Genomic DNA, 27,634 nt, shown 5'->3' with positions numbered 1-27,634 from the left:
GTAGACGTTCCCTGGGTGCTCGGTGCTGCGGTGTACCGCCCCGCGTTATCGCCGCTGTGCTCAGGCAGGCTTGGCCCAACCGCTGGGAGGCGAAGCCGCGAGTTCTCCCGCCCGTATTATTTTTCAGACGCGCTTTCCTGATTAACCTGCTGTCGGCCGAAGCGGGGTTCTTTATCTCCATCATCTCGCTTTCGCGTACCTGTCCACCGGCGTGCCGGCTCGGGCTGTGGTGCTGCTGCTTCTCCGGCTGCCTCGGCCGGCGGCGCCGCGCCCGCCCGGGCGTCACCGTCGCTCTCAGCTGGCACCTCGCCTTCCAAGGACGCTGCTGCTCGATCTCTGCCGAGGACCGTCCGGCGGCTGCCAGGGGGGGACACACCGGAGGGGCCCCCCGTGCTGCTCTGCCCTCGCCCCGGGGCTGTCGGGGGGGGACACACCGGAGGGGCCCCCCGTGCTGCTCTGCCCTCGCCCGGGGGCTGTCGGGGGGGGGGACACACCGGAGGGGCCCCCCGTGCGGCTCTGCCCTCGCCCCGGGGCTGTCGGGGGGGGACACACCGGAGGGGCCCCCCGTGCTGCTCTGCCCTCGCCCGGGGGCTGTCGGGGGGGGGGACACACCGGAGGGGCCCCCCGTGCGGCTCTGCCCTCGCCCCGGGGCTGTCGGGGGGGGACACACCGGAGGGGCCCCCCGTGCGGCTCTGCCCTCGCCCCGGGGCTGTCGGGGCGTGGGCCACTGGGGAGGACGCGCTGGCGCGACCGGCACCGGCTGCTTGTGGAGCGCGACCTTTGAGGCGGGCTGCACTGTATTTGTTTGGCTTTCCTGAGTGCCAGAGTTTAATTTTTTTTAAATAGGAAGCTGCTCTGTGGTTTGGATATTTAAACAGTTATTAACCGAATGACAATTAACAGATTGCATAGCCAGATTTTCTTTTCAAAACCTCTGAAATTGAGTACAGTTTGCAAAACTATCACAGCATAGTAATGACAATGAATTTTGATTTCCCGGAACTGATATTAGACTCCTTATTAAACTATGTGCATCTGCTTTTAATTTACTCCAAATAATTGGAAAATGCAATGAAGCTTTCCAATTAAAGCACGGCTTTATGCTGTTTAATAATACCCCCATAATATTATAGCTTATGAAGTGACAGGTGAGTTGGTGTATGAATAAAACATAAAGGCAGCAATAAGGGACAGAAAACCGGAGACAGTTGTTGGGGATTTTAAATGCTGGATGTAATTTGCATATATTAATCTCTTCTTTTCAGCCTTATCAGGCGTTCTTCAGTATTTGAAGTTAAAATAGCGTTGACAGGCGGGAGTACGCTTAGTTTTTTCAAGGATTTATTACTTGTATAATTTCTGATCTTTAATAAGCAGATATGACTGATCCTCATAGTTCTATAGAAATCGGTTAATTGTTCCAGATGGCGTGTACTGATTATGCAAAATTACTTTTCACACCATTTTTTTTTTTCTGATGGAGTTTGGAGTAAAATTAAATTTTTTATAGCCTTCTTATCATGCTGTTTTACAGTGGTTTTTGCACAGAAGTTGAATTTAATCTACTATATTACATTGACCAGCAGAGTTATTCTAATGTAGCATTCTGTGATTTGACAAAGAATAATAGAACACATTGCTCATTGTTCGTTACTGTGCTGCTAATAAAAAGGAGTTCTAGTGCAGAAAACCAGGCTGTTATTTATGAAGAATGCTTAATTTGCACAGTTAAAAATGCAAAATTGTTACAATGAGATGTTCTCTCTTTTGGATAGAAGACTTGGGCAGAACAAATGAAAATAGTCTTGTTGCTACAGATTTCATCTCATAAAGAAGGATTTTTTTTTTTTTTTTTTAAATGACTGGTGTGGCTAGGCTGTGTTTGATTGGGAGGAGCAGTCATCCAGGCAGCGCGCCCTGACTCCTATCAAGAGGTGTCACTGGTGTTTTCCCTGATTATCATCATCCAGATATCTCAATGGCATAATTTTGTAATTGAAAACATTTATAAAGGTTGTTGGGCTTCGTTTATCTAATGAAAAGCTGTTTATACTAAATAAACCGCACATAAAGCCCTCTTGCTAATAAGGCTACTGCGGTTCGTTGTGGTGGCGAGGCCGTTGTCGGGGGTGGTGTCCCGTGGCCTGGCCGTGCCGTGGTGGGTGCCCGTCCCGGGACAGGCCGGGGGCAGGGTCCCCGCCGCAGCTCTCGGTGCCCCCGCTGCGGGCGGGACGCGGCGGTGGGCCCCGCTTGGCTGTGGGGTCGTATCCCCTGTCCTGTCCTGTCCTGCCGTGCCGTGCCGTGCCATGTCCTGCCGTGCCATGTCCTGCCGTGCCGTGCCGTGCCATGTCCTGTCCTGTTGTGCCGTGTCCTGCCATGCCGTACCATGTCCTGCCGCGCCGTGCCGTGCTGTGCCATGCCGTGCTGCGCCGTGCCGCGCCGTGCCGTGCCGTGCCATGTCCTGCCGTGCCGTGTCGTGCCGTCCCATGCCATGTCGTGCCGTGCCGTGCCGTGCCATGCCGTGCCGTGTCCTGCCGTGCCGTGCCATGCCGTGCCGTGCCGTGCCGTGCCATGCCGTGCCGTGCCATGCCGTGCCGTGCCATGCCGTGCCGTGCCGTGCCATGTCGTGCCATGTCGTGCCGTGCCGTGCCATGCCGTGCCATGCCGTGCCGTGCTGTGCCGTGCCCGGCGCTTCCCTGGGGAGCTGCCGCCCCCCTCCCGCGGGCGGCTGGCGCGGCGCGGCTCCGTTCTGCTCCCTCGGCCCCCCGGGCTGTGGCGCCTTCGCTCCGACCTCCGCGAGGGGCTGAGGCCAGGGCATCTCACTCATCTTCTGAAAGCAAACCAGCAAATGTTTTAAAAATGACCTTGTGGTTAATGCAATTAAAATCTCCAATTAAATTAGAAAAGTGGCTATACAGTAAATGGACTTTTTATAAAGAGTGCTTATTTTCAACTCCATAGAAAAAAGACAAGTAATTAACTCAGCCATTAGAAAGCTCAAAATTTCTCCCATCTCCTGCGGAACTAGAAAATTGGTTTGTGTATACTCTTACATATATTCAAAAAATATATATGGAGACAACTAATGGCATAAATCAGAAATTATTAGAAAATATTTGTTCTAATGAAGTAATAATTTGGTAGTAATGTTTTTCATCAGTGTAGCTTAAGGCTACATTAAGTGGACAGACTTTATATGGATTCTCTAATTTTAATCTTCAAAACGCTATCTAATGTCTCATTAAGACTTGCATATAATGTATCTTAAGTACAGTCATTAAATATAGTTTAGGGAGATTTATGTTCAGATATTGCTTAAAGATGTTTTAATAGGCCCATTTACTCTGATGATATTAATGAGCTCTTAACACATATTAAGCTTCTAAAACTAGCGGTATTCCTCTTGCAGTGAGCAAAACAACTTGGGAATTGTCAATGAATTCGGGGCTCCAACAAGGCCGTTTTCCGATCGCGTCCTCAACCGCCCCCTCGAGCCCGTGGGGCTGCGCCAGTGCCGGGCGGGGGCCCGCCGCGCGCTCCCCGCACGTCCCGTAGCGCCCGGTGCTGGGCCCCAGCGGGGCCCTGCAGCCCTGCTCTCCGCCGTCCCCCCGGCGCTGCGCGGCGCCCGCCGGCCACGAGCGCTCTGCCTCGCTCTCTGCAGCACGCCGCGCAAATTCAGCTGTATAGCTACTGAAATAAATCGGTCAGGTGTGTCAAGGGAGGAGCCAAAGACGGTCACGCCTTTAGACAAATTCTGCTTTTTGATCATCTAAAGTTAAGCTGCGAGAATTGTAGTTGTGATAATAAAAACTGTTCATTCCCCTATTGTCACTTTAGTTCCAACTTGGAAAGTTATTGCAAACAAAATTCTCTGGTTTCATCACTCAGCTCTTCTTAAAAAATCCTTCTGAGTTCAGAGACTTTTATAATTACTAAATTGGTTTGTTAGAAGGAGATAATAGCAAATTTCTTCTTTTCATAATTGGACATTTCTTCCCTGTAGGCTAATGTATGCACAGCGCTTGCATACACAATAAGCTGTGCTTTTGAAAAGCCATAACTAGCTAATAAGTGCTGTGGTGTCATCAGAGAGTAATGGTTTGCTGATTAGCATAATTAATGACAAATGGTGGTGTGGAGCAGGCGGATTGGTTTAGCAGATGATGAATGCGCTGCAGCCGAGGCCGAGTCCTGCCGGGGCGGCTGGGCGGGCTGGCGGCTCCTGGCCAGGCGGAGGGTTCGGTAGCCACGCCGGCCCGGCCCTCGCGCCCACGGCGCAGCGAGCCACGTGCTGCCGCGGCTCCGTGCCACGGCTCTGCACCACGGCTCCGCACGAGGGCTCCGTGCCACAGCTCTGCACGAGGGCTCCGTGCCACGGCTGCGCACGAGGGCTCCGTGCCACGGCTGTGCACGAGGGCTCCGTGCCACAGCTCTGCACCACGGCTCCGCACGAGGGCTCCATGCCACAGCTCTGCACAAGGGCTCCGTGCCACAGCTCTGCACGAGGGCTCCGTGCCACAGCTCTGCACAAGGGCTCCGTGCCACAGCTCTGCACGAGGGCTCCGTGCCACGGCTCTGCACCACGGCTCCGCACGAGGGCTCCGTGCCACGGCTCCGCACCGCTCCTCTGCCGGGCCGGGCCGTGCGTCCCGCAGCCGCGCTCGGGGCAGCGGGCTCGTGCCGCGGGGCTGGCCCGGCACCGGCGGGACGGGAGAGGAGCCGGGCCCGGCCGGGGGTGCCCGTGGGCCGCGAATGGCCCCAGCCACCCCGGGCGGGAGAGAAGCTCCAGGCGGCCGGCCCTGCTGCGAGATGGGCGCACTTATCTGTGATTTGATTAATCAGGGCTAATTTGCATTTGCAAATGAGACTGATAAAAATGGAGTTACCTTTTCACCTTTAAGGGGGAGGAGGGATTATTTCTAGGTTGTCTCTTTTTTAAGTGATAAGCAACTCTTTTACCACTAAGGATGAAAATACTTAATTTGCATTAGCAAAAGAAGCTAATTATTATATAGTTAATTAGCATCTGGAAATGAGGATTATCTTAATTACAAAGCACAATTTCCTTAATAGCTACAAAACTGTAAGTTTGATCTGTGTGGAGATTGGTGACTATTATTATGTAATTAGTGATCATATTAATGGTGCAGTGTATTTAGATATAATTTGCATATGCAAATGAAATTCACCTGATAGAAATGTGCGGCTCCACTAATGACTCTGAGCACTTAAAAATTAAATTGCATTAGGAGACCTGGATCCTGAGTTGCCGTGCCGCGGCATGGTGGATCTCCTCCTGCAGCAGAGCTTGTGGCTCCACTGCTGGGGGGACGGGGGTCCCCCCGCCCCCGTGTGCCTGAAGAAGCCAAAGGCCCCTGACACAAAACCGCGTGCGGAGGGGGAGCTGCGCACACCCGCCCCGGGAGCCGTGGGGACAGATGTTGGTTGCGCAGGGCACAGCTGGAGGTCGCGGTGCTGCTGCTGGGCGGGATCGCAGCCCTCATGGCAGGGGTGAGCATCTGCCGCTGCCCGGTGCCCTGGCCCCTGGCCAGGGAGGCGAAATTTCGAGTGCCCTCGCAGTGACAATCGCCCTGCCCCTGCTGTACCAACTCACACCTCCCCGGGTGCCTCAGCAAAGGGAAACCAAAGCTCCCAGGGCCCGATAGTCTCATAGAATGCAGCATGTTTCTGTAATACACCCTGCTCCTAACCTGCAGTCCTGAACGGCTGAAGTGCAGAAAGCACCAGTGCTGGAAGGAAGCGGCCCTTACCCAACAGGATGTTTCTCTCATCAAGAGGGAGAAATTTACAGCCGCGGGCCGGGGAACACTGCGGCTATTGTGGGTGCTGCCCGAGATGCTTTTTGCAACTGCTTGCTCCAGCCCGAGCCCTGCCTGCCTGCGCCTCCCTGCCTCTCTGCGGCAGACAGACATTACACGTTTAACGACTTCCAAGGAGTCTGTCTATCATTACAGCTAGAGCTGAAAGTAATTGAACAGCGTCTGTGTTTCTCTTCAGCGCGGCCGGTGCGCGGGGGCTGGAGGTGTGCCTCCGCTTCGGCGGGACCTGCCCCGGCCCTGCCGCCGCCCCGCACGCTGCCCTGGTTTGTATCTGCGCTGCTCTAATTAATTAAGGGTTGTTGCTTGGAAGTAGCACATGCTTAGGTGTGATCTTTGAAGTTTAGTGTGGTGCAGAGACTTCAAAGGGGCCATTTTATTAAAAAATAATAAAATCAAGAGCTCCTAAACACTTGCAATTTGAGAGGTTGTTTGAAGTCTCTCCATGTTCTCTGGTGCTGATACAGCCGCAGCGCTGAGGTACTACTTAGCCGTCACCGTGCAGTACTTAACCTTCACTTTATTTAAAAAAGAAAATAATCAAAACCAGGAGTATTTTCTCAAGTGTTTTTGTGGCTTGATCTAGCAGTAAAGGACTAATTGCGCCATGTCGTGATCTGTGCAGGAAACGGAGAAAATCAAGGCTGACAATCAAATTAGCAAAAATGAAAATTTAGTCCAGGTCTGCTTTTTTAATCAAAGTCGTTTCAAGACGAACAGGAAAGCCGTAAACCTTTCGCATCGCAGAGGTTTCCTTCCACAGCCTGGGAGGCCCCTGCGCTCCCCCTCACCGCCCCGAGCGTTGGGGGGTTCGGGGCCGGGGCTCTCCCCTCCGCGAGCTCCTGCTGCCCCGGGAGCTGCAGGACGGGCAGCGCCGGGTGCTCCGGGGCCGTTCGCTGAGCCTGGGCTGGTGCCTTGGCCCGGAGCCTGCACCCTGCCCAGGGGCAGCGCGGCGGAGCGCAGGCAGCGCTGCCGGCGAGCGCTTTGAGCGGAGCGCGGCGCTGCCCCTGCTCTGCCCCCGCCAGCGCCTTCCACTAACGGGGGGCCGGCAACACGCCGGTGCCCCCGGCACAGCCGGCGGCCTCTGCGGGAGCCGCGCGGACGGCGAGCCGGGGCGGCAGCGTGAGGTGCAACGTGTCTTGGAGACGCCGGGCGGGTTTGTCGTGGCGGGGTGGGCTGCGGCCCCTCGGCCCTTGGGGCCCTTGCTGTGCGGCTGCTCTGGGCAGGCTGGAAAGGGGCTGGAGAGGGGCCAGAGGAAACGGGGTCAATGTCTTAATATTTGGGCAGTTTTCTTTGTTAAATAAAGAAGTGTGTGCGTTTTGGGGGCGGTGTCTGCAGCCGGGGAGCGCAGCCTGGGGCGGTCGCAGCATTCCCGATTGCAGCCGGCTTGGCAGGAGCTCACGGGAGAGTTTGCTTTTGTTTTCCCCCTGAGGTTTCGCTATCATTAGTGATTTGGAAATGCAGAGCGGTGGTGTTCCATCTGGGACTCGGTGCACGGTAGCACAGAGAACACACACACATGTTTACTATTCAGACTGCTATTTAAATTACTGTGTACAGAATACAGAAGTAGGAGGCTTAGCTGTACATTATGGAGAGCGTGGTTTATTTTGAAAAGCTTGCGTCCTTCCCTTGATGCGTTGCAGACTGTTGTAAAACGTTTTTTCCGTCCTCTGAATGGCTTCCCCCTGCACCGGGATCACGTACCGTGCCTGGGCTCCTCAGGTGTCCCGCGCCGTCCGCGGGCGCGGGTGGAAGGGCCGAGGGGCGCAGAGCTGGCGCCGGGGCTCGGCGGGGCCCCGGGCGGCGTGAGCCCCCCCCCCCCAGCCCCCCGCAGCCGGGCTGCCCTGCGAGGAGCCCCCCGGGCAGAGCCGGCAGCCGAGCGCCACCACCCCGGGCCAGAGCCACGACGCTGCCCCCGCGGGCGCTGCCGCCGGGGCAGGAGCCGGCCCTGGCCCTGCCCGGCCCGGGGACAGGACAGGACCGCGCGCCGGCGGTGCTCGAAGGGACGCCCGGAGCTGGGGGGCAGCAGGCGCTGCTGGTGGGCACCCTTGGGGTCCACGCAGGACAGGGGCTCGCGTGTCCCCCCACTCCCCCCGTGGCTTCCCCTCGTGGGCGCGTGCGGCTGCCTGCGCTCCCTGCCAGCCCCCCAGTTCTCGCCCCCTTCCGAGTTCCTCTGGTGTCATTTAGCTGAAAATGAAGTTTTCTCTAAACAGGTGAGCGTTGCTGGTTTTATGGTATTGCTGTAGGCTGGTTTATGGGATACTCATCTTGGTAAAACATAAACGCTCTGCTAGCGTTTCAGGCCTGCGGAAAATCCAAAGACTTTTGCAGTATTACAGAAAGCTCTTTCTAAAATCTGAGATCATTTAAATTTCAAAGGTGGCAATAGTACGTTCAGTGTTGGGGTTTTTGGTTGGTTTGCATTAGCAATGCTTAGTTTTCAAAGTCACGCAGGAAAATGTTTTGCAGGGGATTTATTTATTTAAATATTTTCAATATCAGCAATTGAAAATTCAAGTGTAAAAGGCCGTGCAAAAATAGCAATAGAGAAATCCAAAGCTATGAAAGCTTATGGTGAGAACTTAAATGCAGAAACAGCTGTTATTTCCTTGGGAGTTGAGGTATATAAACTCTTGCGTGGCTGTGTATCCCCACAATAGTGGTGTGAAGAATTAGCGCTCACTGCAGTGTGCAAACTGAACCCGCCAAGCACTGAGGCAGCTATTCATCTATACCCAGGAGCTAAATATGACAATGTTAGCATTTTTCATTTCCCTGACGTTACCATTAATAAAGCAATGATCCAAAAGAAGCTTTGCTGAGTCTGTTCTTTATGCTTCCATCACTCACGACTAGATAATTTCACACAGGATCGTTTTTAAATTAAATGACGATAAAAGCGCTCTGCTGTCCTGTGTTCACTAGTTCATAGAAGTCTATCAAGCCATTAATGTGTCATGACAAACTGCTAGTTGGATACAAGAGTAATTAATTATTTGCATAAATAACAGGTTGAACTTGGTGCTTTGAACCGCAGTGACATATGCGTCACATCACGGACATCTTGGGACCTCTGGCAGAGAGTTCACGGGGGGGTGAGCGCTGAGCCGGGCGCGTGGGCGCTCGCATCCTCCCGCGCCTCAGACCGCCAGGAGCTTGGCTTGGGTTTTGGTGCTTTTTGTGTTCCTAAGTTCTTCATTAACGGCTGCTTCAAGAAAGCATCTGATCATTGGAGATTTCAGTGAACAATTATACAGATTTTCATAATCACCATTAATCACCACATATTTTTCAAGATAATTACAGCAATTATTATTTAGATTCCTCTTTTATGGGCACATTGTAGAAAAGAACAAGTGCTTATTACGCTGGGTAGTGTAGGGAACTACGGTCTGAAGTTCTTTGTCATCCAGAAACTCATTATGTTAGCTGATGCTGCCTGTGAAAGTTCGTCAGCATGTTTAAATTAGGGTAGCATTGGCAGGTCTGATTATTTAAATCTGGTAGCTTTGCTAAAAATATAGTTATTCAAGAAAGATGAATTACTAATTTGACAACCGAGATTTGGTTGGAGTCTGCAGCACAGAAGGCAGCATCTATCGTGTGCTTAGAGGAGGGTGACAGGACGTTTTCAGATTAAAGGGAGAATTTCTGAGCGAGCTAACAAGTTGTATGTGTAAAGCACGGTTTTGTGTCCTGCCCTTTAAAGGCTGAGAGTAAGTCTTGGCGCATTGTAACCAAGAAGTAGGCACGGGTTAAAAGTGGGTTGTGCGTTTCGGTGGTGCGGCACTGCCGCCGGGGTGGCTGGGGGCCCCTCGGGGCGCCCCCTCGCCGGAGGGGCCGGAGGGCTCCGGCCTCCCCCCGGCTGCCCTCGGGGCTCGGCTTTAGGAGCGCTGGTCTGGCCGCTGGCTCCTTTCAGTTCTTTTATCTAATCGCTGCGACTGAGCTAATTGGACGACCCTCCGGGAGGAGCTGCTCCTGGGAGGCAGCAGGCAGCCGCTGGAAACATTCTTCTTTCTGAAATCCCTTTGTATTTTGTTCAGTTTTGAGGGAGAAGGGCGCAGGCACCTCCCTGGTCTGTTGCAGACGCTGTGGGTGCCGTCGCACGGGGAGGACCCGCTGCCGCCCGGATTGCCGCGGGCCAAGGCGCCGGAGGAGGTGGTGGCCCCGCGCAGGGCCGGGCAGCGCACCAGCACCTTTGCCTGCCGGGGCAAGGAGGCCTTAAGTGTAACGGGCAAGGTGCAGACCTCGTGTAGGTCTGTAAACATATTTCGAAGTCACGGTCCTTTAAAGATGTTCAAACCTACATGGGTCAGTGCACGAGCCTATTCATGTGGTGGTGGTACGAGTAATGTTACTGGTGGTAGTGCTGGAAAAATGGGACTGTGCCCACCTTTTTCGTTCTGAATCAGTAGTGTTGCCTTTGGAGAGAGAGCTGTACTTCACCATTCACCAGCACCGATTCCTTTTATCCCTTTGTGTTACTGTCTGCTGGTTTTGAACGTGGCGCAGATTGACATCGGGGAGCGTTGAGTAGCTCCTGGCCAGACTGAAACCAGAACTGCAGCTCCAGGCCAAAGCCAGGCTGGTAAGTCTTGGCGCTGCCCGTGGAAATGGTGACACCGGGCAGGATCTCAGCACAGTGCTCTGCTCAGCAGAGACCGCCAGGAATGCTTCAAAAGCGACAAGGAGGAGATGGGGAGAGGGAGGAATCAGAAGCTGCTGCTGATGTTTATTTACAGCACAGCATCAGAACAAGGGACACGGAATTACAAGCCTCCTACAGTCCTGGTTTCATTTAATTTTATTCTGAAGTTAACTGGCTGCTGTAAACGCAGTTGCGTGCTGTCCCGTGGTGCGCGGGGGGAGCGATGGCAGCCGGAGCCCGGCGCTGGACACCCCAGCAGACGATGGGAGCTCGTCCCTGCCTGTTGCTGGAGATGCCTGGCCCTGGAGATGGCTTCCTGCAGCGCCCTCCTGCCCTCCTCTGCGAGGCGGAACAAACTCACCACGCTTGGTAATCTGCTTGGGTTTGAATTTGCACTCCTAGAAAAAAGTTGCGTGCCTCACCCTTGAAGTCCTTGTGAGCGTGAAAAAGACCTTTGTGGGCAGGGGTAGCTGCGAACCCCCCCTCCGTGTGGGCAGTGCCGTGGGCGGCGGGCAGCACCTCCAGGGCCGAGGCGGGGGGCGCGGGGCTGTCCTTCCTCCCAAGCGTTTGCTCTGTCCAGGGCCGTCGTTCAGCCTGGAAGCAGAGGCGAGGGACGAGCGTCTCGGGGGGGGTCCCCACCGCCTGCCTGCAGCCCCTCGGGCGCCCGAGCAGCTCCTGCCTGCAGGCTGGCACCGCGGGCTCCCGGCACGACGCCGGCCACGGGGCGAGGGCTGCCGACCCCCAGCGCGGGGGCAGGCGGCGGCTGTGGCAGCCCGGTGCCTTCTCTCCGTACAGGTTCCTGAATCGGTGGGTATTTAAATCCTGGTGACTCCTGGTGCCTGGCTGTGAAAGGAGCTGTTGAATGAGCGTGTTGTTTTCCGATTTCTCCCCTTAATGTATTTTACCAGCAGCCTGGTGACAGGCCTGACACGCCGGCTCCTGTGCACGCTCCTGCGCTTTGGGAGTGCAGCATTAATAACACACTTCCATGCATCATGCCATTTTTAAGCATGATCGTTATGATAAAGGGCATATACTTAATTACAGGCCTGCTTAATTACAGCTCTGTGGAAGCTCGTTTGTTTAGGAGAGTGCTAATTGCGCTGCTGAGCCTTTGGCACACCCTGCTTTCATCTGCTGCTTTGCTCTGCAGTTTTGAGCTCCGGGAGGGCTGGAGTGCGCAAGGACCGCAGGACGGCGGGAGGCAGCCCGGCGGGGGCTGCCGGGGGGACGTGCATGCTCCTCACGGCTTATTCTTTAAATTACTTTACAAAAGCCGGCGTGTGACTGATCAAAGCAGGTTTCTGTCGGATAACAAATGCAGATGGTCTTTCAGGTTCAAAACTTCCTGGATTTGGTGATGCTGCTTTTCATCTGTTTCCTTTTGTTTCATGTAGTGCTGTGACTGCCACATAGCACCTTTGATAATGAAATTACTCCAGTGGAGGGTTTTTTAAAGTCAAAAATATACAAAGCAAATGTAAAATTACAAGTATTCTTAAGCAACCCTTGTTAAATCACCAACGTAACTGATGCTGATGGAAGTTACAAACAGCAAGCAGAGAAATGCCGGGTTCATGGGTGCAGATGCTTTGTGAAAGAAAACCCTATTTGAGGATTACTTGAGGGCATTTCAGGGCTTAAATTTGCTCTAGTTTGAAGTTTTTATTTCTTTCAGAGTTGAAATTTAAAGACTTAAGATGTTAAAGGTGTAAGTGAAATAAAGTGGGTGTATTTGGGGCTGCACTCTGCCTTAGAAGTGTGCCCTTTTCAGTCTTGTGTGGAAATTGCTGAGTTACGTGTTTTAAAACTAAGTGTCTCCCCTGCACTGACACATCTTGTGGGAGGCTTTCTGTGAAGTTTCTGAGGTGGTGATAGCAGGACAGAAGCACTGAACATCATTGAACTGCCTAGGCAGAACGCACGAGGCAATATAAAGGCACACAATCCTCTTAGTAGCGTTAAGGTTGTCTGTCTCTGTCCTCACGTGCCACTGGTTTCCATCCTCCAGTTGCGGTTTGCAAGTGTTTGAGCTCCGTTGCTCACTGTTGAGTTTGCAGTGGCAGCAGCCAGGCCAGAGCGGGTGCTTGACCCCTTGGTTTCGTGCTGCCCAGGTGGCAGGTACTTGCTGCTGTGGGGACGTTCAGGTCACCTGAACCAGGTACGTTCCTTGTCCTCTTGCTCAGACACCACCAAGTTCGCTCGGATGGTTCTGTGTGGTGGTCATAAATAGATATCCGTCCCCTTAAACTGTGTGTATTTGTTTTGAGTCTCAAATACTGTCCTGTTCTGGCAGCTGAACCAAATTGGAAGACTCGAAATTGAGACCATGAAATTGTATGTGGACAGAGCAAGGAGGGTTCACTGAATTCCTGATTTGGTTGGGACTAACCCAGCTGTGTCTCAAACAGAGAGGAACCACTGGCAGGTTAGAGGGAGGAGAAGGCTGGGATAACTTCTGTGGGCTATCAATCATGTGTCAGTGCCATGAATACTTGATCTGTCACTGCAAACGTGTGAAGTTACATGTCAGAAGTCAGCTGGAAATGTGACGTGTCTGCTCGTTTTGTGCCTTTCAGCAATGGATGGAGTGCCTTTTATGATTTCAGAGAAGTTTGCCTGCGCTCCTGAAGGGGTAAGTTGCCTTTGTTGTTCTCCCCATGTCTGAAATTCATCTTTTCGTGGAGAGCAATCACAGAGCATCAACACGAATGACCTGCTTCTGGGAGCTTTTATTTTTTGGGGCCTAATATCCACCCGGTGTTGAGATGACCCAAGGTTGCGCTTCACAGCACTTTCCCATAGGGTGCAAATGGCTTCTGCCAGATCACTTCTAAAACTGAATTGTCCCGGGAGTTGAAGGTTTATCACCACCAGAAATAGGAATGGCAATGGGACTCTCTGATGCTGGAAGCATTTTTGATTTCTTCACGTAGATTGTAAAGAAAGCCGCAAACATACAGGTCTCCTAGATTTAACCTGCTGTGGGTATGGCGTGGCACAGTCAGCTTTACGACTTCCTTTTTGCACCCCAGAAGTTCAAGGCAGGGGTGGTGGCACGGCGCAGCCCAGCGCTGGCAGCTGCCGCGAGGCTCCTGCGGCTCCACGTCCTGCGTGGGCAGAGCGGGGCCGCGGCGCGGGGGCGAGGGCCGCCCGGAGCTCTCGGCCTCGGCGGGCACTGCTGGTTTTGCAGGTGGAGCGGGGGTGGTGGGATTACCGCGGCCGCGCTGGCCAAAATCCGGTTTGGTGGGGAGGCTGCGCCCTCGTGATTACCAGTTCCAGTCTGGAAAGCTCGCGGGGGTGGCTGCGTCCTAATGACGCCGCAGCTGGACCTCGGCTGGGTTCCAGGGAGCTGGAGCAGGGATGGAAAAACGGTTTTAGGATTCCCATCGCCCTCTGACAATAGGGGATTATCTGAACCAAAGTGTCTGAAGTGCAGTGGCAAAACGGGCTGGGTTGTTTCCGCACACAGCACGTTTCTGAGTGAGTTCAGCCCTCGAGCGGAGGCCTGCCGCGGCGTGCCTGTGCTGCCGGCGGCACGGCTCCTGCCCGGCAGCGGCCGAGCTCGAGGGGCAGCACGTCCGGCCTGCTCGGTGCCGAGCGCTGCCGTGCCGGCCGGGGGTGCTGCCGGTGAAGCAGCTCAGCCACAACAGAAACCCCAGTACCGATTCGGAATGACTTGAGAGCATTGTGGGGCCAGTGCTAGTTTAAGTTGGTGATCCAGAGCTCAGAGGCTGGGCATCCCACTGCCAGTTCCCTAATCCATCCCATCCTAAATCAATATAGCTTTAAAAATCAATTTACAAGGAGCTGTTAAGGCAAACACCAAGCCATCAGCTGTATCTGATTTTTCACGTTGTGCTCCTGCTTTGTGCTTTCTTCTTCCTGCTGACACAACCGGCGTGTGCAGCCGGACATGGTTTTTCACAACCATCGCTTTCTGAAAGGGTTGTTTATGGGCCGTTATTCCCAGAAAGCTGGAGTCCCTGCTGCGAGGACAAATGCAGAGAGATTAGGTCGTGCTAATCCTCCCCTCAGATCCTTTAGACACCATTGCCACCATATGGTCAGTTTGGTCGGGGCTTCCCACAGCCGGTGCCGCTCACACCTCCGTGCTGCGGCCGTATGAAATCCGCAGGGTGTTCCGTCCCGCGCGTGCTCCGGTCAGAGCCGTCCCGCGGCGGGGCGGGGGCCGAGGCTCTGCCTCTGCACAGTGACACCGCGGTGGGTGCCGTCGTCCCCGCGCGGCGAGAAGGGCTGTTGGCCCTCACCCTGCTGCTTCTTCACTGTGCTGGTGGACTGAGAAACAGGATTACGGCGGTGTTTACAGATGGAGCCTCTAAACCTCTGGTGATAGAGTATTTGCTGACTTTAAACAAAACAAAACCAAAACAAAAAAACCCTGAATTTGACGTTTCGTTTTTGTTTTCCTTGCCAGATGCAGCCGGTTGATCTGTTGGGTATCACAATCAAAACCCTTGCAGAAATCGAAAAGGAGGTAGGTAGCCAGCCTGGCACTCCGCAAAAGCATCGCGAGAGCTGTGTTCGCTTCGTTGTAAGATCCCTTCCCTGCTGGAAAAGGCCTCCCTTGTCTTTTCCAAGTCACTGCTGGTGGATAAAGTCAACGTGGAGCCAAACAGTAAGCTCGGCGTTAGGGATGTCCTCTGGGATCTGTGCCGGGTGGAGACACTTCAGGTGTTGAGTCTAATGGCAAAGTCTGCTGCCCTCTGTTTAATTCCAGATGTCTTGCTTATTTAACCTTGCTTTCTCATTTATTAACAAAGCATGTTACAGGCAGGACTCTGTTTGTGTTAGGTTGCCTCTCGCGTCCCAGGGAAGCAAATGAACTTGACTAAGCAACGTCAGGAAAACCACTTCAGCGTTTTTCAGTGTGATGGTGCCTGGTATCTTGTTACCAGGAAAACCGGGCTGCGCTTGCAGTGAGCACGAGTCTTGCGGGAGCTCGGGGAGGAGACAGCCACGGAACCGAGGGTGGTCTCGTGTTCCCGAGGAAGCGTTTTGGCAGATGCATGGCTTGGGCTGCATGGCGCCGCGGAGCCGCCTGCTCTGCAAGAGCTGCCTCAGCTGAAGTCTCAGGCCAGGAGGAAAATTGTCTCGGCAGCACGGGCTTTTCAGGCACCATCAGTCACAAACATCTTCTCGTGTGCCGACCAGCTGGGTTAAGGGCAGGAGTAAGAAGATGGCATAGCAGAACTTCCAGAATCCTCATGGCTTCCTCGCTTTTTGATTCCAGCTGAGAGTCCAGTTTCCTAGACCCATTCCCTTCTGCCCGGAAGTTTTGTCTGAGTACAGAAAGAAGGTGATGGGTTGCCAGGGCGTGCCAGGCGCCCGGCGAGCGGGGGGAGCGGTGACGGCAGCTCGGAAGGTGCTGCCCGACGGGAGCAGTCGCTGGCAGAAGCCCCCGCAGCCCCGGGCGCTGCGGGCCGGGGTGCCGGGGCTGGTGGCCCCGACATGCGCCTGCCCCCTTCCCCCGTGCCGGCCCGGAGCTGGCCGCGGGGCCGGGGGGAAGCGAAGGGGCGATGGAGTCGGTTGGGCAGCGCTGGTCGTGTGCCTGGTGCGGGAGAGGTGCCGGCAGCTCGGGACAGCGGCACCGGCGTCGCCTGCGCAGCATGGGGAGGAGAGGCTGATACCTGCGGGCTCTCCCCACACCCTCCCGTTCCCTTACAGGCTGTGTGCCTTTCAGAGTAATGAAAAGTATAATTATGCAGCCCGTATTCCTTGATGAAGCATCTTGTCTGCACATAGATAGCTATGCATATAAATATTGTGAATTTCTGCATGGCTTTATTTCCCTTGCAAGCAATAGCACCATTACAGCAAATCTTCTGGATTTCCAAAGCAGCGAGAACATTTTCCCTGGAGCTAGATGCCTTGCAAAAAATATTCCCAAAGAATTCCAAGAGTTATTGTTCTCTGTCAGCGCATTTGCAGATGTATGCACCCATTCTCCAGGCTGGTGAGCTGAATGAAAGGACTCCGCTCTTCCAGGAAAACTGGTGGGAACAGGTGCAAATCCTGCAGTGCCCGCCCGGGCTGCGCCTGGAGGCAGCGCCCCCTCCGCGCGGGCCCAGCCGAGCCCCGGGAGCCTGGGGAGGGGCGGCGAGGCCCAGCGCGTCCAGGCGGGTTTCGGCCGCCAGCCCCGATCGCCTGCGGCTGTTTCGGTGGCCGTGGGGCGGAGGAGCCGTGCCCAGCCCGGGGTGTGGGGTGCGGGGGGCTTGGCCCTGCGGCCACGGCCTGTCCCGGGCAGGGGACCGTCACCGGGCGGGTGTCTCAGCAGGCGAGGTGGCCTGCGTGCAGCGGCGGCTCCGGGTCCGGCGGTGGCTCCAGTGGTGGCTCTGGCTCCGGTGGGGGTTCTGGCGGTGGCTCCGGTTCCGGCGGTGGCTCCGGTTCCAGTGGTGGCTCCAGTTTCAGGGGTGGCTCCGGTTCTGCCGTTGGCTCTGGTTCTGGTGGTGGCTCCAGTTCCAGCAGTGGCTCCAGTGGGGGTTCTGGCAGTTCCGGCGGTGGCTCTAGTTTGGCAGTGGCCCTGGTTCCAGCAGTGGCTCCAGTTTCAGGGGTGGCTCCAGTTTCAGGGGTGGCTCCAGTTTCAGGGGTGGCTCCGGTTCAGGCGGTGGCTCCGGTTCCAGCGGTGGCTCCAGTTTCAGGGGTGGCTCCGGTTCCAGCGGTGGCTCCAGTTTCAGGGGTGGCTCCGGTTCTGCCGTTGGCTCTGGTTCTGGTGGTGGCTCCAGTTCCAGCAGTGGCTCCAGTGGGGGTTCTGGCAGTTCCGGCGGTGGCTCTAGTTTGGCAGTGGCCCTGGTTCCAGCAGTGGCTCCAGTTTCAGGGGTGGCTCCAGTTTCAGGGGTGGCTCCAGTTTCAGGGGTGGCTCCGGTTCAGGCGGTGGCTCCGGTTCCAGCGGTGGCTCCAGTTTCAGGGGTGGCTCCGGTTCCAGCGGTGGCTCCAGTTTCAGGGGTGGCTCCGGTTCCAGTGGTGGCTCCAGTTTCAGGGGTGGCTCCGGTTCCAGTGGTGGCTCCAGTTCCAGCAGTGGCTCTGGTTCTGGCAGTGGCTCCAGTTTCAGGGGTGGCTCCAGTTCCAGTGGTGGCTCCAGTTTCAGGGGTGGCTCCAGTTCCAGTGGTGGCTCCAGTTTCAGGGGTGGCTCCTGTTCCGGCAGTGGCTCCAGTTTCAGGGGTGGCTCTGGTTCTGGCAGTGGCTCCAGTTCCAGCAGTGGCTCCAGTGGGGGTTCTGGCAGTTCCGGCGGTGGCTCTAGTTCAGCAGTGGCCCTGGTTCCGGCGTTGGCTCCAGTTCCAGCGGTGGCTCTGGTTCTGGCAGTGGCTCCAGTTCCAGCAGTGGCTCCAGTTTCAGGGGTGGCTCCTGTTCTGGCAGTGGCTCCAGTTTCAGGGGTGGCTCCTGTTCTGGCAGTGGCTCCAGTTTCAGGGGTGGCTCTGGTTCAGGCAGTGGCTCCAGTTCCAGCAGTGGCTCCAGTGGGGGTTCTGGCAGTTCCGGCGGTGGCTCTAGTTCGGCAGTGGCCCTGGTTCCGGCGTTGGCTCCAGTTCCAGCGGTGGCTCCAGTTTCAGGGGTGGCTCCAGTTCCAGCGGTGGCTCCAGTTTCAGGGGTGGCTCCAGTTTCAGGGGTGGCTCCTGTTCTGGCAGTGGCTCCAGTTTCAGGGGTGTCTCTGGTTCTGGCAGTGGCTCCAGTTCCAGCGGTGGCTCTGGTTCAGGCGGTGGCTCCAGTTTCAGGGGTGGCTCCCGTTCTGGCGGTGGCCCCGGCGGCCGTGCTGCCGTGCCGCGGCTGCCGGCTGGCCGTTGTGCTGCCGCGAGCCCCCCACGCTGGCAGAGGGCACCCCGGCTCAGTCCCGGCTTGGGAAGGCTGGAGAGGGTCTAATTAGTAAAGCAAGCGTCTAGTTTTAATCATTCCTTTTAAAGTGACGAGGGAGGCAGTTCGTTTAACCACTTAATTGCTACAAGTTTTCCTGGGCTGCTCTTCGCCAATATATTTAATGAAGAAGTTGTAAATCTAGAAGAGCTTAAAATTTTAATTTTATACAGAAATATTTTTCCTTGTTCTGATGTTTGTAGTCAATTCTCCAGAGTGTAGTCACATGAAATGTTCTTTAAATGAACATATTTGCTAACTGGCATGATTTCAGTTTTTAAAACATTGGTTCCAGCAATTAGGCATTTTTTTCAGTTCCCAAATGACTAGAGAAATTCGTCTTGATTATAATTGCTCTTAGCCACGCATATCTAATTTGTGTCTTTTTAAGTGTTAATTAGTAAACAGTTTGAGCTGACATCTTTATGTGTTTGCCTGTTGAAGAATGAGGCTCATTGCCTGTCGAGCTCGGGGCGGGCGCTGCCGGCCGTGACATCACGGCGCTGAGGTAGAACCGCCGCGGGCGCGGGGGCCCCGCGCGCCCGGGCCCCGCCCCCTGCGCGCCGCGGGCACGCGCCGCGGTCCCCGCGCGCCCTCTGCCGGCCGCGCGCCCGCCCTGCAGGCCCCGCCCCAGGGGCCCCCGGGGGGGGGGGGGGGAGTCCGGGGTACGGGGGGAGCTGGGCGAGGGGCCGGGCAGGGAGGAGGGCGAGGAGACGGCCGAGGAGCGGGGCGAGGAAAATGTCGAGGAGACTGAGGAGCAGGGCAAGGAGAACGTCGAGGAGACGGCTGAGAAGGGCAGGAGATGGCTGAGGAGAATGTGGAGGAGCAGGGCAAGGAGAACGTCGAGGAGACGGCTGAGAAGGGCAGGAGATGGCTGAGGAGAATGTGGAGGAGAAGGCAGAGTCAGGAGAAGGCTGAGGAGATGGCTGAGGAGAATGGAGGAGCAGGGCAAGGAGAATGTCGAGGAGACGGCTGAGGAAAATGTGGAGGAGAAGGCTGAGAAGGGCGGGAGAAGGCTGAGGAGATGGCTGAGGAGATGGCTGAGGAGAATGTGGAGGAGAAGGCAGAGAGAGTCAGGAGAAGGCTGAGGAGATGGCTGAGGAGAACGTGGAGGAGCAGGGCAAGGAGAATGTCGAGGAGATGGCTGAGGAGCAGGGCGAGATGCAGGCCAAGCCAGTGTCCGGCGGGAGCCAGCTGCGGGAGCGCGCCCGGCTCGTGTCACCGGGAGCAGCCTGCAGCCCTCGCAGGGGCCTGGGCACCGCGGCCAGCCCTGCGGCCACCCTGGCACAGCCAGCGCTCCGGGCACGCGGCCGGGGCTGGGCGCTGGCCAACGGCCCGCAACGAGGGAACGTCTTGGTGACGTCCCAGGAGCTGCAAACAGCACGCCGGGAGATGCCGGGGAGGATGGTCCACGCCCCGAGCGGTTACCGGGGCTGTGCCGGTGCCGTGTGCCGCCCCTGCCCCAGCGCATCGCTCCACGGCCTCTCCCGGGGGTGCCGTGGCACGGCTGGGGCTCTCGGGGAGCGGCCCGTGGCGTGCCACGAGATGGCACTGCTACGGCACGCTCCACGCAGCCGGGATGTCCCCGGGGCTGCAGTGACATCCCTGGGCTGCAGGGACACGCACACAGGAATTTTCACCCTCCTGGCCAAACCAAGAGTGTTAACTGCGATGGTCCCAACTTGTGTAAACGAGGCCTGCAAAGGGGAGTCTTTCTGACTAGCTGCTTTCTGCCCAGGATGGTCGTGTTAGTGTTAACGCTGGGTTTGCGGGGGGGGGGTTGGATCCTGCCTGGGGCGGTGGGGTCGGGCAGTGCCACAGGCTCACCCGGCGTGGCCCTGCCTGGGTGCTCAGGGTGCTGCCTCATTCTCCTGCATCCTCCCGCCCTGGGCACGGGCTGGGGAGCGTGGCCGGGCTGCTGCCGGGCAGCGCCTCACGGTTCCCTCTCTCTTGCTTTGCCCCGCAGTACGACTACAGCTTCCGGACGGAGCAGAGCGCGGCGGCCCGCCTGCCGCCCAGCCCCACGCGCTGCCCACCGGTGCCGCCGTCCTGAGAGGGGCGGCCGGCGCTGGGGCGGCCGTGGGCGTGCATACTACTGAGCGGGGCGCGGCGCCGGGGCCGTCCCGCCGACGTCCGCCTGTCCGGCCACCGCCGCCCGCCCCGCACCGCACCGCCTCCTCCTGCACACGCCGCTCCACGCGTTGGGACCGCGCGACCCTTCGGCAGCCGCCCCCCGCCCTCCCTCGCCGCTGCGGACGCCGCTCCATGTGAGTACGTGACTGGGAGCCTGACGGCAGCCCCGTGGTTGTCCCCCGTTCATAACCCCTGCTGCAGGACAGTCACAGAAACCAGAGCCGTAACAAAGTGCTGCGAACAGCGAGCCGCGAGCTCGCAGACCATCAGGAAGCGCTCAGCAGCGAGCCCTAAAAGTAAGGAAGAGTAAAAGACACGGCTGGTTAATCCGCAAGCCCCCGGGCTTCCCGCATGAGCTGACACGGAGCTGATGGGCTCTCGAGGCCTTGCGGCACTCGGCCCAGCGGGCAGCATCGGGCCGCAGCGGATGCCCCGTCTGCCCCCGCCAAGGTCCGGGCGCACAGCAGCTCTGCCGCAGCCGGGATCAGCCCGACAGCGATCACTTGGTTTTGCTGTAGGCTGGCAGGGCCGTGGTCGCCGGCTCAGACCCGCCTCGGGCTCCCTCCCCAGGCAGAGGGGTGCAGAGAGCACGAGCTGCACTGCAGCTCCCGAGGCGAAGCACCTCCGCTTTGCACAGGGTGTCCGTGTGTCTGTCAGGACCTAGAGTGACGAACATCCTGCATTTTCGGGGCTGGGTGCTGGCAGTGCCCCGCTGACCCCCAGCCGAGCTGCCTGTGGAGCTGGGGCCCTGCTGACAACGTGGATGCTGTCACCTGCCCATCACTTTGGACAGTTTTCTAATCTTTGCCCCTCTAGCTGCTAAAACAAGAGATGTGCCTGTTCCCTCGTGCACTCACGGGGAAGCACCGGACTCTGACGTAGTGCAGGATGAGAGTGGGATGCATTAAACCCTGACCTCAGCCTCCTTGTGATCGCTGACCTTAGCTCGCTCCCGAGTCAAATGCATGTCTTGGAGAAGTCTGTTGCTGTAATAAGTTATTTAGAAGTGCCCATCTGACTCCATGCTGCTTTTTAAAGTCTCTGCTGTAGAACAAAGCTACATCATGGCACCAAAATGGCAATTTTTAAGTAAGTGTTAAAACGTACAACTTTTTCTATTGTAAAATACTGATTACCTAACCCTATTGAAATGCAATTGCCATAGTAACAAGTAACAGTATTGTTGCTCCCAGTCTGGGTCATACGTATGCCCTGACCTGCTTTGCACTGCTTTTGATTGATCTTGCATTTTCTAGTTGGACAGAATGGTGACTAACAGTAGGTTTTGTACTGTCAGCTTGTACTTTTTATTTGTACATATGTAAAATATTTCTTGTCCAAAGATTCATTTCTGGTTTTAAGGCACCATACCGCATTGCTGGGATAATGAGCACAAAATACCGTAACGTTCGGGACAGACTGATTCCAAGTCTTTGCTTCATCTTCTTCCAATCAGGTAAATCATTTTCTAAACCTGCCTCTGAAAGCGGGGCTGTGCGATTGGAAAGCAGAGGCCAATTTGGTTGCAGGTGTGTTTGGGCAAAAGAAATAGAGGTATGCTATTTGCACTGGCTCTGGACGTTTGGGTGACCCCCTGGAAGTGCTCGTTTACTTGGAGGCTGCAGCACCATTTTTAGTTCTTATTTATCCTGCAAGAAAGCAAAGCCAGACCTCACTGCCAAGCTTCACAAAGGCTAGATTGATGATGCTGACATCGACAAATGAACATACCATGGCAGCCTGGTCATTCGGCTCAGGTTCACTTGAAGTTCAAATCCACTCCATGCTCTAGTACTATGCCCATCTCATCCATCTTTTGTCTTTCTATTTTTCTGCTTGTAATTTGTTCTGTAGTTTTCTGAGGCATCCATTTATAGCTTCTCCTGTGGCTCAGTGGACACTGCGGGCAGGTAGAAGCCTTCTGCAGCGGTGTGTTCCGCACAGCTTTGGGATGTGGGGCTGCAGAGAGCTGACCTCCTGTTACTGGTGGTGGAGGAGTGAGGGCTGCGGGCTGGTGCAGGGCGGCCAGCGCAGAGTCTGCGGAGCTCCGGGGGCAGTTCCTGCCGCCGGGAGACGGGGGGACGGCTGCCAGGAGCCCCTCCTCAAGCCGCGTCTTCCCGTGCCGAGGGCAGGGCTCCCGCAGCAGCGGCAGTGCCCGGGGAGGGGTGGGCTCGGATAGCTGCCGAGCCCCACGTCCCATGGGGCACCCCCTGGGGATGTCTCAGAAAAATGGGCGCGTAGCTTTGAGTCCCTTCCTGCGAGATTGAGCTTAGAGAGCATCAGTCGATAGAATTGGTGCTTTAGTATTTATAGCAACTGTTACGTTTGCTCAGCCTTCTTAGAGATAGTGAGCTCAGCTTTCTCTTCGGTGACCTACAAGAAACACTGGATGGCTCAGAACACTGACAGGACATGCAGCTGGGACAAGCGTCTAAGAAATCTTCAGGATATATTTGTATAGTTGGTTCTCACTCCTCCCTCTCTTACACTGGGCCAGCAGAGCTGCTTCAGGGGTGCATCTGCAAAGAAACTTGAGAGGTCAGTTTGATCTTCCCAGTGTGTCTCTGCACTGTGGCACTGCAAAGATGCCACGTACTGAAATCACGAACAGTACAAGTGCAGTTCTTGTGGTACAAACGCAATAGAGGTGTTTTGAGCAAAGAGCTACAGCTGCTGAGAGCCAGCTGAGCTCTCAGACCTGCTGACCGAAGGCTGGCAAACGGGGCGCTCCCAGAGGGGAGAGGGCACAGAGCCGGTGCCTGCAAGCACAGCGAGACACACGGCGCAGGGAGGCTGACTGTATGTGTCCTCTTCTCTGTCCACCGATTATAGGAAGCTTTTCTGTTGCGTCTCTGGATTCCCAAGACCTTGGGCATCAGGTCAGCGTTTCCACAGGCAGGTTTTATTTGCTGTTCCGTAACTTTTGTACTCATGGCAACTCATTGCAAGGCTGGTCCTTGCATCCTTGCAGCCAGTCTTCCCCCTTAGCATGTGCCATAGCCAGTACCAGCATCACCTCTCTGCATCTTCCTCCCTCCCTGTCCAAAAGGTGACTGTGGTACCATTGGCCCAGGCAGTAAATATTCAGGGAGCCTGATGTTGGTGTTTGGCTATGGAGAAGCCTTCTGGAGCATAAGGGGAGGGGATGAGTTAATGGAAAGCAACAGAAGTGGATGTGCAGAGCTTTACCAGATGTGCTTGGCTACCTTGCCTTTATTTCTAGAACAAAACTGGTCTCTAGGTAGCTTAATCTTGTGGCTGATGGAGAAATTAGTTTGCCAAATTATCATATGTCTGCGACAGAGACAGAAAAGCAGCAGTGAGGGGTTTGCTTGCTGTAAAATACACTTTCTGATGTGAATTAGTAGTGACACGCTGCCTCCTGGATTTCTCACGGCAAAGAGCAGGTAGCGCTGAGATGACTCGTGGGCCATCCAGGCCAGGCTGTGCTGTCTAATGTGTTAACAATGGAGAGGCAAGAAATTAGTCCAGAAAGTAACGTAGAGTGTGAACTTTGTGATAAAATTCAAGTGTGGACAGTCATAGCAGGTGTCTTCCCAGTGGGAGCATCTCATAGCTGTAGTTACATAGGAATAAACTTTGTCAAACTTTTTTCCTTTGCCGGGCGCCGAGTTTGCCCGCGGTGTTTGCAGGAGGGGATCCCCCGCGGGCCTCCTGCCTAGGGACAGCTTGTTGGTCGTCTGTAGCTTCGGGCTTGTTTGGTTCACACCCGCCCCTGCCCGCTCCGCTTTGCTGAGCTCCCCAGCCCGGGCCCGCGGGGCACGGCCGTGCCGGGTGGGCGCTGGCGCTGGCGGCGGCGACGTGACGTGCGTCCCCTCCTCCTCTTCGGCGGGGCCCGAAAAATCTCCCTGGGGGAGGGAGCGCGGGATGCGGCGCCTTGGCAGCCGGCCGGTCCCACGTTGGCCCCGGCGCCCCACGTCCCGCGGGGGCCGGCGGAGCAGCTCACCGCAGAGCAGTTCCCTCCTCCCGAAGGGCGTGCGCGTCTCGCTGCCTTCAAATAATTACCTCAGCCTTCGAGCCTTGACAAACAGACGGGAATCCGTGCCGGCAGCGGGGCAGCCGAGCGGTGCCGGTGTTGGTTATCCTGAGCCACGAAACCCTGACAGCGTTGCAGTGGGGGGGGTGCTCCTCCGCTCATGAAAAAGCTCAGTGAGGTGCTGCTCGATTCATTCAGTACAGGGAAGCCAAACAGTTTGGATATTCTGGTCGTTTATTGTGAAATTGTTTCCTAACAGCAACAGTTTTAAATGTCATCATGCAAATGGAAGAGAGAAACCTTTTATGCAGTTGCGAAGTGTTTTTCTAAGATGCTATGCATTTTGTTGGGTTATTGAAAGTGAATTTACTGTGCATTAATCTTATGAATGTTACTACGTTTTATATTTATTTTAGATGACCCTCCTGTATTTTACAAAGGGAAGTTTCATTGTGTGATAACTTAGTCTGTATTCTTAATATAATTTGTTAAATAAAACTTGTTTTAATCAGTTTATTCTCTGTGCTTTGTGTTTTAAATTTGGAGTTTCAGAAGCCTAAACCGCCACAGCTCTGACTTGCGGGAGTGGAAAGGGGCATCCCTTGGGACCAGCCACTCTTTTCCCTCTGCCCCACCGTTGCACTGACTTCTTCACATCCCAAACCCGAACGTTCGGAAAGTAGCTCAGAGCATCGGGAGGAGCGAAGCATGAGCCAGTGCTTTCTCTGCACGGAGCCGCCGCGTAGCGGTTCCAGCTGTGGCACCTGAACCGCTGGGCTGCTCGGTGTGACGGTGAGCGCCCCCGGCACGGGGGGCGCTTCTTGCAGCGCGCCTGGCCCCGGGCCCTGTGCCCCGCCGGGCAGCGAGGCTTCGGACACTGCGGGGGCCCGAGCCGGCTTTGTCGCGCGGGGGGCGTCCCCAGTGGGGAGCCTGCCTGCCTTCCCATCCCCGCCCGCTTTTGGAAGGAAATAGCGAGTCGTCACGCGTGTCCGTCCGTGGACGGGGGTGTCGCAGTAACGAGCGGGGATCGCGGGCTTTCCTGTGAGGGACTCGCCCACAGGGTGCTTTTTCCCCTGCCGCAGCTGGGCGGGTTGCCTGTTGGGGCTGCCGGGGGCTTTCTGCGCAGTTTTGGTGGGACGTGAGGGCCGAGGCCGGAGGCACCTTTTCCTCTGCTCTCAAGCTGCCCAGGGAGGCGAGGGACGCTGCAAAAGGTGGGACCTGGTTTCAGACACAGGAGGAATAAAGAAACAGGAGCAGAGGCATCGCTGGAGATGGAGCAGGCGCTGCGGAGCCTCTGCGGCCGGTCCCGGCTGGCCCGAGCAGCTGCAGCCTGGCCCTGGGTCCGAAGGGCCGACTTCAGCGGCGGCAGCACGATCCCCCTCCAGGTAATTTGCTTTTGTTTGTGCGGTTTTGTCCTTGGAAATTAGATATAAAAAGCCTTGGAAACTCCATCCAAAACGTCCCTCTCAAAAGGTATGCTGCAAAGTGAAAACACAGAAGTCAAAATGGCTCAACTTCAGTGTTTTCTGGAGCGCAAGGGACCACACGCAACATCTACGCTGCCACGCAGGCCCTGTCCCAAGTGTATGTGGCAATAAGCGTGTCACTGCAGAAAATGGCAGCAACGTCAGTGAGCCAACCTGTTTACCCTCTATTATAAAGATTAACAGCTTTAGTCACTCGTAATTATCAATGTCAAAATTTGCATTGTGTGTAATTACGAGGTCAGGTTAAAGTCACGCAGTCGGCCTCAAAGCTTGGAAACGCCAGCGCGGCCTCGACTTGGCAGCACGGGCTTTGGTTGAACCAACTCTTGTAACGTGTGCGTGGCCAGCCCTTCCCCCGGCCTTCTGCACAGACCTGCTCCCCGTGCGGGGGGTGTCGGGGTGCTGGGGTGTCGGGGGTATCGGGGTGCCGGGGGTGTCAGGGGTGTCGGGGTGTCAGGGGGGTCGGGTGTCGGGGTGCTGGGGTGTCAGGGGTGTCGGGGTGCCGGGGGTGCCAGGGGTGTGGGGGTGTCGGGGTGCCGGGGGTGTCAGGGGTGTCGGGGGTGTCAGGGGTGTCGGGGTGCTGGGGGTGTCAGGGGTGTCAGGGGTATCAGGGTGCCGGGGGTGTCAGGGGTTTCGGGTGTCGAGGTGCTGGGGGTGTCAGGGGTGTGGGGGTGTCAGGGTGCCAGGGGTGTCAGGGTGCCAGGGTGCTGGGGGTATAGGGGTGCCGGGGGTGTCAGGGGTGTCGGGGGTGTCGGGGTGCTGGGGGTGTCAGGGGTATCAAGGTGCCGGGGGTGTCAGGGGTGTCGGGTGTCGAGGTGCTAGGGGTGTCAGGGGTGTGGGGGTGCCAGGGTGCCAGGGGTGTCAGGGGAGTGGGGGTGCTGGGGCTGCCGCAGCGCGGGGCAGTGGGGCTCTGCCAGGAGCTCCTGGCGATGCAGCTGGGGCAGCAGCGGGCTGCTGCATCCCCGTGCAGCCAGGGACTGCAGCGCGCGGGGTGACAGCAGGGTGACAGCAGGGTGACAGCAGGGTGACAGCAGGGTGCAATGTGGCAGCGGTGTGACCGCGGTGTGCAGCTCCCGGGGCTGCACGGTGCCTCACCACAGCCCGCTGGGCGCTGCGGGCTCGGGGCTGTGGCACCGGCAGGGCCGTACCCGGTGCAGCGTTCCGGGGCTGGAGGCGTTTCTGCAGGCTGAGAGCGGCCCTGCCCAGCTCAGGGCTCCGGGGTCTCGTTTTTCACAAATGTTATAAACTGGGATTCTGCAGAAATAGATGAGGTTTTATACTCAACTCTGAAATAAGGCCGTTTTAAGAGAGGCGGCTGAGGGTGGAAGTGCAAGTTGGAGGGGAGGTGCCGCGCTTTTCTGCCCCGCGGTCTGTCCTGCGTGGCCCAGCTTTGCTCGCGCTCGGCCGAGCACTGAGCGCTCCGAGGGCACCGCGGGGACGCTGCCGGGACGGGCCTCGGCTTGAGCAGGGGGAGACGGCGCCTGGCATCCGTGCGGTGCCGGAGGGCGACGTCCCTTTGGGCACCTCCCAGCAGCGGGGAGACGCCTCGGTACTGGGCAGGACGGGGCGAAACCTGGCAAAAGAAATGCCTGGCGCGGGCAGGGCGCGGGCGGCAGCGAGGGCGGCGCTGCGCTCGGGGCAGAGCCCTTCCCGTCGGGTCCCG

At 56.5% G+C, this 27,634-nt stretch overlaps 2 protein-coding genes across 7 annotated transcripts in view; both read left to right on the top strand.

Moving 5' to 3' along the window:
• MVB12B (multivesicular body subunit 12B) overlaps positions 1–24,998 on the top strand; it is a 67,663-nt gene extending 42,665 nt beyond the window's left edge. For all 4 annotated transcript variants that reach the window (XM_042786458.1, XM_042786457.1, XM_042786456.1 and 1 more), the window contains 3 exons: positions 13,068–13,123; positions 14,927–14,986; positions 20,321–24,998. In XM_042786458.1, the coding sequence (XP_042642392.1) occupies positions 13,068–13,123; positions 14,927–14,986; positions 20,321–20,407 (203 nt within the window). In that variant the 3' untranslated portion in view covers positions 20,408–24,998. The remainder of the gene's footprint in view (positions 1–13,067; positions 13,124–14,926; positions 14,987–20,320) is intronic.
• Positions 19,054–20,091, top strand: LOC122152747. 3 transcript variants are annotated; one of them, XR_006164762.1, is made up of 2 exons: positions 19,054–19,405; positions 19,438–20,091. XR_006164762.1 is itself a non-coding variant. In XM_042786461.1 (2 exons), the coding sequence occupies exons 1-2, from the start codon at positions 19,225–19,227 to the stop codon at positions 20,071–20,073; spliced, it is 639 nt and encodes a 212-aa protein (XP_042642395.1). In that variant the 5' UTR covers positions 19,054–19,224; the 3' UTR covers positions 20,074–20,091. The 3 variants fall into 3 exon arrangements, 2 of the variants coding, with proteins under 2 accessions (XP_042642395.1, XP_042642396.1); XM_042786461.1 differs by having other exon boundaries at positions 19,054–19,227; XM_042786462.1 differs by having other exon boundaries at positions 19,054–19,369.
• Positions 24,999–27,634: the final 2,636 nt, after the last annotated feature.

The sequence above is a fragment of the Tyto alba genome, unplaced genomic scaffold (genome assembly GCF_018691265.1).
Source record: "Tyto alba isolate M040663 unplaced genomic scaffold, T.alba_DEE_v4.0 Super-Scaffold_11, whole genome shotgun sequence".
NCBI lineage: Eukaryota > Metazoa > Chordata > Aves > Strigiformes > Tytonidae > Tyto > Tyto alba.
Note: the sequence above shows the minus strand (reverse complement) of the source record. Positions and strands in the feature narration are given on the sequence as shown.